This window comes from Rhincodon typus, chromosome 22 (assembly GCF_021869965.1).
Source record: "Rhincodon typus isolate 14 chromosome 22, sRhiTyp1.1, whole genome shotgun sequence".
Taxonomy (NCBI): Eukaryota; Metazoa; Chordata; class Chondrichthyes; order Orectolobiformes; family Rhincodontidae; genus Rhincodon; species Rhincodon typus.
Genome location: NC_063353.1, coordinates 29,414,708 through 29,424,094, shown reverse-complemented (window position 1 = coordinate 29,424,094; position 9,387 = coordinate 29,414,708). Strand labels below are relative to the sequence as shown.

At 41.2% G+C, this 9,387-nt stretch overlaps 1 protein-coding gene across 1 annotated transcript in view; it reads left to right on the top strand.

Annotated features, from left to right (window-relative positions):
- reln (reelin) overlaps positions 1-9,387 on the top strand; it is a 294,405-nt gene that overhangs the window by 234,172 nt on the left and 50,846 nt on the right. The window contains exons 34-36 of the mRNA XM_048609963.1: positions 607-827; positions 3,374-3,521; positions 6,362-6,620. Coding sequence (XP_048465920.1) covers positions 607-827; positions 3,374-3,521; positions 6,362-6,620 — 628 coding nt within the window. The remainder of the gene's footprint in view (positions 1-606; positions 828-3,373; positions 3,522-6,361; positions 6,621-9,387) is intronic.

The window sequence follows — 9,387 nt, the reverse complement described above, 5'->3', positions numbered from 1 at the left end:
ACCCTTCTTCAGAAAAATGAAGAAGGGTCTAGGCCCAAAACGTCAGCCTTCCTGCTCCTCTGATGCTGCTTGGCCTGCTGTGTTCATCCAGCTCTACACCTTGTTATCTCAGAATTCTGATCCTTCCATTCATATCTATTCCCAACACAAGTTTTCCTTTGACTTTTTTCTTACTGCTCCTATTTCATTTTCAGACCTTTTTCTTTTATCAAGCCACCAGTGTCAACTTGATCATTGTCAACTCTGCCATTCTGAGCATTTATTTAATTACCCGTTCTTTAAATATGTTTTCACTCACTTTTTTTGGTGGTACCATCCATAGGTAAAGGCATGGACTGCTGCAATGCTGCTAAAACAAGCAGAATCATCTGCCTGCCCTCTCAGGATAATATCATTTCAATCCAGACTTCGATATGTAAAGTTACTGAGTTCACATCAATTGATATCCAATTGTTCACTTAGCAGACTGATTATTCGGTTCCAGTGTCCAATGAAGCTGTTTATGTAAAAAGTCCTTTTTTTGTTTAGTCTCACAATATAAAATAATCTTCCCTAGCTTTTATTTTCATATGATTTGGTTTGTGGATGTGCTTCCTACGGTCACAGATCTGTGAGATTTCGATGGTACCAAGGGTTCTACACGTCAGGCTCTCAACCAGTGACTTGGGCCATCGATAATGTTTACATTGGACCACAGTGTGAGGAGATGTGCAATGGACATGGCAGCTGTGTCAGTGGAACCCAGTGCATTTGCGACTCTAGGTATTCTGGACCAATCTGCAAAATCAGCTCCAAAAACCCAGATTTCTTGAAGGGAGACTTTAAAGGTTTGTTGAAAACAATGTATTTGTAGTTTTGTAAACCTTGGGTTAAAGGAAATGGCACAGAAGTATAGCAAAGTGTGTGGAGAATGAAGGCCACTTTCTATTGTTATTATTGATGATAATGCTTCCAGTGTATTTTATTCTGAACATTGGGAATATGAAGCTGTTTGAAACATGATGAAAATGGGGCAGTCACCTGGTTGGAACATCCATTCAGGTTATTAGTACACACTCACAGGTTTTCTACCTCCTTGCTCACCAACCCATGGCTTTCTGTAAATTGTGTGGAAAGTCACAGGCTTATGAATGTAGAAGTGAAAAACCACAGCCAGTATTTTAACCTGTATCATTATAGATCCATTTGTGGATCTTTGTGCCACACTAACTTCCTGTCTCTCTCTCTCAATAAGATCATTAGAATGGTGAAGGGAAGGGAGGAGAGTATTATATTTCTGTGCTCTGAACATCATGGTTTGTGGTCAGTGGAATCAGCTAGTGTTTCTGTGTGATTCAGTAGAAAGAGAGAAATCCAATTATTAATTAATAAGACTGCCTTTAATAGCAACAATATGTTTCTAAGTATTTCATGCAATGAATTGCTGTTACTAGTATGGTGACGGTTACATAAGCAAATGGCAGCCATTTTTCACCATTAACAGCGCTCAAATGACTATATGACAAAAGGCCAGCCCTTCTGCTTTTGACTTTAATTTTTGGTCAGTAGCTTTACCTTTTGAGTTGTGCCATGGGTTCTAAAACTGGCACTTGAACTTGTCTCCCAAATTAAGACAGCACTCCCCCACTGCTTCACTATTATTTAAGAATTGGACTAGGAGCTTAAACCCATAAAGGTTTGACCAACTGAATCAAACTAATACCACTGATCTCCATTAAAAATGCCTGAAGTTATTAAAAAGTCTACTACAGCATAATCGATTGGTTTGAAATAGCAGTCTCCCCAGTGTGTATGAGTTAGACTGAAATTAATTCTGCTCTTTCAGATGATTGTAAAAGTTCACATGACACCATTTCAAGGAAGATTGGGGAAATTACCCAATATTTATCCTCAAAAACAATCATAAAAATTGATTATCTGCTGATTGTCGCATTGCTGTTTGCTATGCACACATGGGCCACTCCGTTGTCTATATTACAAGAGCAGGGTTACAAACTGTCACAGAATGATTCTGCTAGAATGGACATCAGTATCCTGGTGGCTAAAGAAAGCATTCCAAGAGATTGGAATGCCATTTTTTCAATACAAATTTTGTGAATTTTCAACATTCTCCATTCTTGGTTAAGTGCAACATGGACATATGCTGCAACAGGCGGCATGGTGGCTCAGTGGTTAGCACTGCTGCCTCACAGTGCTACGAACCCAGGTTTGATTCCACCCTCGGGCAAGTGTCTGTGTGGAGCTTGCACGTTCTCCCTGTGTCTGCAAGGGTTTCTGTTGGGTGCTCTGGTTTCCTCCCACAGTCCAAAGATGTGCAAGTTAGATGAATTGACCATGTTAAAATTATCTGCGGTGTCTGGGATGTGCACTCTGGATGGATTAGCCATGGTAAATGGATGGATAGGGTAGGGGGCTGGGTTTGTGTAGGATGCTGTTCAGAGGCTGGTGCGGATTCGATGGGTCAAATTGCCTGTTTCCACACTGTAGGGATTTTGATTCCATGAACTACATTAGCAGTAAACTGCATGGAAACACACATTGCTTCCTTCTGAGTAGGTGCTGGCTAAAGATCTTTCTTTCTTCAATGAATCTCAGTTACAGGCATGATTGTGCCTCTGCACACTGGTGAGTTCTGTCTGCATATAAAAACAAACAGGTTTTAGCCATGGCTATTTTGGATTAACTGTGCAAAAAAATGAAATCTTTGCTGCCTATGATTTACTTTCCACTTTTAATGCTTTCATGAACTTTGATTTTAGCAAGGTTCATTTGTGTGCAGATATAAAAGGTTTTAGCGTGAGAGTAACAGAAACAGAATCACATAAAAGGCAAATTAAAAGGAACCATGATTTTGTACAACATTAACATTAATAAAATTGAACAGAAATGAGATTGGAAAAAGTCAACATGCATCTGCAAAAGACTGAAACATTTTAATAGCTATGTTTTGCGTCTATTTAATGTGGTAATGGAGCATTGCTCTCTACTTTTTAAATTTAGCAGGCTGCAAATTCATTCTGTTCAGTGAATAATTTTCAGATGCTGATCTTATTTCTCAATCAAGTAGCTGATATACCATTAAATGCCAATTGATCAAGCTAAGAGTTTAGATGGGGTAGAATGTGAGTAATTAGGAATGATCTATTTTAAATTATAATTTAGCATTGTTTTTATTAAAGATTATTCATAGGATAACATTTTGAAACTCTCTAAAATATGGTAATAATAAACTTTCTAACTCTTATGCAGCAATACTTTGTAACTATAAATCACATTGGCTTAAATGTAGTCCAACTGGCAAGGCAGCCATTTTAATGCATCATTCAAACCTGTGATATCTGATTTCACATGCTTTACTTACTTTAATTTTCAGGCCCAATAGACCCAGAGAAATTTCTAGTGGTCAGCGGTGGGAAGCCATCCAGGAAATGTGGCTTAATGTCCAGTGGAAACAGCCTCTTCTTCAGTGAAGAGGGACTGCGTATGCTGATGACTGTGGATATGGATTTGTCGCATGCCAGGTACTTGCAACACATTTAATCATTCAGCCTCCTTTCTTAATTGCTCACAAGTTGTTTTACATTCACATAATTCTAGGTGAAATAACGTGTAAATGAGAAAAGTCTATTCAAGCTCATTCTTCTTTAACTCACTGTAAAAGCCTAGCTAAACAATTAAGTGTCTGCCTCCTATGTTAATACTGACTGCTGTACTCTCATTCTAATCTGTCCATTGATATTTCCATTAAGTTGTATTTGTTATACCAAGTGACAGCTAATTTTAAATGTGCAATAATTACTTCTCAAATCTGCTTGAACTTCAGTTCCCCTTCAAGTGGTGATTCATAAACCTAATATATCAATGTCTCTGTTTCTGTCTCCTTCTTTTATCTTCCATCTCACACAAACCCTCCCCAACTCAAATGCTGATTTTGACATATTTATTGTTCTCCACTTTCATCATATCAAGAGCAGAATATTACTTTTATTTTAAAAATTTCTTTCCATCATAAGATTTGACATTTCTCACAAAATGTTTAAAAAATATAATTCCCCTTCTACCACTTCCCCAGATATTCATTTCAAAAGTGCAGGAATGGAGCTGTGATGAATCATTCACCGAAATCAGTGAGCCCAGGTATCCATGCTGAATTGTTATGCTGAGAAGATGAGAGGAATTCTATGCATCTTTTTTCCATATAATATAAAAGAAATGAATGTTTTCATCTCACAGTGTGTCGGAGTGTTCTTTAATGTCTTGTCAGTTAAGAGTCCAATATCCTCTCCCTGAGATGCTGGGTAGATTGCAAATTTGAGACCTGGTGGTTGGTACATGCAAATATTAGGTACTAATGCTGAGTACATATGTAGCTCCCAGTGCTGTTCACAGCATGTCACCATCAATCGTCTTTTAACTCAGGTCTGTGGGATTATGGATGTGTTTATAATGAGTTCTCATTACAAAAGCAGAGGATCTTTTCGAAAGCCAGTACTGCTAGCAACTAAAGGGAGGTACTTGAATATCAGAAAGAACACAAGAACATGTGGACATTTCTCAGAGAACACAATGGAATCTTCAACTTCTCCAGATTAAAGTGACAGTTCCACTTTTTCTACTGAGTATGCAGAATCTCCTCAAAACGTTTTTAACAGACAAAGTGTACGTCAGTGACACTTCAGACATCACATTTCACGCACCAGTACTAAAGACGCTGACTTATTTTCTGCAGGTTTTCTGACCTTGAAAATCATTAATAGGATTCAATGATTTGAAAGCAACAGCCAATGTATAAAAGCTGCCATCAATAATTCGTCTCCAGCTGACCTGGACTATTGCTATTTAGTCCACCCAATGAGACATCGAGGCACTGGTATGAGCAGGACAGCCAACATTCAGCGTAACTACAACAACAGACAACTAGCTCAAGATATGTGCAAATAATGCCTTAAAGACCAGCTAGTAATATAAAACTATATAAAATCGCCATATAAAGCCACCCCTGATTCACAATATGTTGTACAAAAATATATGAGAGTGAGAGAGTGATCTCGGGAACTGGTGGGAGTAAAAAGGAGAGATGGCAGGACCCCCAGGCCACAGCAACTGGTTCACTGGCTTCTCCCTCACTCCCCTCCCCACCCCATACACATCTCCTCACATTCCCCCAAACACCATCCCCCCCATAACACCCACGCAAACCCACCTCACATATCCCCATTCAGCCCCCTCAGACAACTCTTATACTCCCCTTACCCCCCCTCACAACCCCACACACTTCCCCCGACATGCCCCCAAATACCACCGCTCACACTCCCCCTCACAAATCCTCCTCACACATCTCCATAGAGTCCCCTCACACAACTCCTACACACCTCCCCCTCACTCCCTTACAACCTCCACAAACCTCCCCCTCAGACCCAACAAACACCACTTCTTCACACCCCTCCCACACCCGTCCCCCTCAGCTCTCCCACACTCTTCCCCTCACCTCTCTTACACCCCTCCTGCACACCTCCCCTTCCCCCTTATCTCTCTTACACGCTCCCCCACACACCCCTCCTTCACTCCTCCATGCCTCCCCTTACACTGCCCTCTCCCACACACTTCCCCTTCCACACACTCCCCTCACACCCCATCACAATCACCACCCACTGACAACGCCTCCTACACAATTCCCCATCACATCCCCTACGCAACTTCCCCTCATCCCTTCCCCCAACCCCCCACTTGATGAGTTGGGGAAGCATGGGTTACGGGGAAAGCGGACACGAGGAATATGAGATCAGCCATGATCCTATTGAATGGTGGAGCAGATTCGAGGAGCCAAATGGCCTATTCCTGTTGCTATTTCTTACGGTCTTATATTGGAACCAATTTCTGTGTCCCTCAGAAAAGCATTGGTTTTAAATTGCAGCCTACAGTTTTAGTGTTTCTGCAAACATTTGCCTCTGCCTTATTTGGATATTTTTATAGTTGGAAACGGCAGTAGAACAAATGATCCCAGGCTCAATATGCCAAGGCATGTCCACATCAAGTCATTTATCTTAAAACGTTGATATGAGGGAATAGATTTTTTGCACAATTAGTCATTAGGATTTTGAATGCCCTCCTTTGCCTGGTGGTGGAAACAGATCCAGTAATAACTTCCAAAAAGAATTGGACAACAACTATCATCAGAAAAAGCTTACAGGGACACAGGGAAAGAGCAAGGGAGTGGAACCAGCTGAATTTCTCTCTTAAAGTACCTGATGCAAACTTAATGCGTTAAATGACCTCCTTCTGAGTGGTTTTATTCTATAATTTTATGAAATGTTAACTGATATCTTTTATTACTTTTGATTTCTATTGTTTCTCCATTCAGGTTTGTCCAGTTTTTCCTAAGACTGGGTTGTGGGAAAGCATCTCCAGACCCTAGGAGCCAACCTATGCTTTTACAGTATTCCTTGAATGGGGGCCTCAGTTGGGGCGTTCTCCAGGAATTTCTCTTCAGCAACTCGAGTAACATGGGCCGATACATCGCCCTCGAGATCCCACTGAAGGCTCGATCCTCCTCCACCCGTCTGCGTTGGTGGCAGCCGTCTGAAGACGGGCATTTTTACAGCCCCTGGGCCATCGATGAGGTGGGACTTTGCATATAAAAAATCAATGCAATAGGGAGGTGTGGTAAACAGCTACAGTTAATTCTTAACCAGGGATAACCAGGGCGGCATGGTGGTACAGTGGTTAGCACTGCTACCTCACAGCGCCGGGGACCTGGGTTCGATTCCAGCCTCGGGCGACTGTCTGTGTGGAGTTTGCACATTTTCCCCGTGTCTGCGTGGGTTTCCTCTGGGTGCTTCGGTTTCCTCCCACAGTCCAAAGATGTGCAGGTTAGGTGGATTGGCCATGCTAAATTGCCCGTAGTGTTCAGGGAGGTGTAGATTAGGTGGATTAGAGGGGGATGGGTCTGGGTGGGATGCTCTGAGGTTCGGTGTGGACTAGTGGGCCGAAGGACCAGTTTCCACACTGTAGGGATTCTATGATTATGATAAATTAGCTTGGTGCTCAATCACCATAAGGTTAAGCAGATGAAATATCACCCAGAATTTCTGGTCTTGGTGCCTACTCAATGACAGCCTTTGAAAGGAGGATGATAGCATACTGGTAGTGTTAATGGAGTAATATCCCAGAGTCTTGGACTAATGTTCAAGTCCCATCAGAGCAACTAGATGAATTCAAGTTTAATTTATTAATAATTCTGGAATAAAACACTCATCTCACTAATAAGCATCATTAAACTTGAGTATAAAAGGCACAGTTTGTTGAAGCTGTTCGTCTTGCACTCATCAGGATGTTTTGCAAGAATACCAAAGGGGCAAACCAAAATCTATACTGCATGAGAGGAAGGAGCTGATTGGATGGCAGTGTCTCTGATTGATAAAGGTGGTGCCATGGAGAATGCATTCATTAATGTTGATTGGAAGATGACCACTAGCGCATTAGGCCCTGTGTTCCCTGATATTTTTATTATTTTGTTTGTGTCTTCTTTTGTGAAGACAGAACTGAAATATGTATTGAACCAATTCACCATTATAAATTCTTCTGTTTCAGACTGTAGGGAACCTATATTTGTCTTTACTAATTTTTTTTTCTCTTCACATACCTATAGAAGCTTTTACTGTAAGTCTGTAAGTACCCTGCAAACTTACCCTCATATCCTATTTTATCCCTCTTAATCATTCTCTTGTCTCCCTTTGCTGGAATCTAAACTGTTCCCAATCCTCATGTTTGTTGCTTTTTGGCCATTTGTATGCCACTTCCTCAGATTTAATACCACTCATAATTTCCCTTGTTAGCCATGGTCTTACCACTTTTTCCATTTTGTTTTCATGTCAGAATGGGAAGAATAACTTTTGTACTTCATCCATGCGCTCTTTAAATATTTGCTAATGCCTATCTCCCATCCTGCCTTTAAATAATAATGTCATAGCCAGCTCACGCCTCATTATATATTAATTTCCTTCATGTAAGTTTAGGACCCTAGTCTCAGAAATAACTATGTCTCTCTCTATCTTAATGAAGAATTCTATCCTACTGTGGTCACTCTTCCCTAAGGGCCAAAACACAACTAGATCATCAATTATTCCTTCCTCATTGCACAATACTCAATCAATAAAGGCCTTTTGTCAAGTTGATTCCTCTACATATTGATAAGTAAAACTATCCTGTATACGCTGGTGTTTCTAAGCTCAACCCATACAAATTCTACTTCGCCAGAGCTAATATCCTTCCTCACAATCACATTAATTTCCTTTTTAATCAGCAGTGCTGCCCCACTTCCTTTTCCTCTTTGTGTGTCCTTTCTAAAATCAGAAAACCCCTGGATATTGGGTTCCCATTCCTGGTTACCCTGCAGCCATGTCTCTGTAATCCCTATTGTATCATGCCCCTTTACATCTATTTGTGCAACTAATTCATCCATTTTAATGTGAATGCTTTGCACATTGAGGCACAAAGCTTTAAGATTTATCTTGTTAGCATTCTTAGTCCTATGGTCCTGCTCAGTTCTAGCCCTTCAATTTCCTGCCTATCACCTTTCTTATTTCCCATTCTGTCTTTGTTTTGTTCATTATTTCCCTGTCATCTGTCTCCCTGTATAGGTTTTTCTCCCCCTGCCATTTTAGTTTAAACACTCCCGACCACACTTGCAAATACATTCCATAGGACATCAGTTCCAGTCCTGCCCAGCTGCACCCTGTCTAGCTTGTACTGGTGCCAGCTCCCACAGAATCAGCCCCAATTTCCCAGAATCCCCTTACACCATCTCTCCAGCTACATATACATCTGAAATATCCTGGTATTTCTACACTGACGAGCATGTGACACCAGTGTTAATCCCAAGATCACTACCTTTGAGGTCCTACTTTTAACTTGCTTCCTAACTCTCCATTTCTGCTTTTAGGACCTCATCCCTATATCATTGGTATTTATATGTACTACGTTCACTGACTGTTCACCTTCCCACTTCAGGAAGTCCTATAGCCACTCTGAGACATCCTTGACCTCAGCACCTGGGAGACAACATACCACTCTGAAGTTTCATTTGTGGCCACAGAACAGTCGACCTGCTGAGCTTTTCCAGCAACTTTGTTTTTGTATCTATTCCCTTGACCATTGAATCCCTTATTACTACAGCATTCCCATTCTTTTTCCTCCTGTCCTGTGCAGCAGAGCCAATTGTGGTACAATGACTTTGGCTGCTGTCACTTCCCCAAAGAGGCTATTCCCCCAAAAAGTATCCAAAGCAGTATATCTGTTTTGCAGGGGAATAGCCACAGGGGATTCCTGATCTACCCACCGAGCCCTCTTACCCTGTCTGGTGGTCACCCATTCCTTTGCTCCCCATGG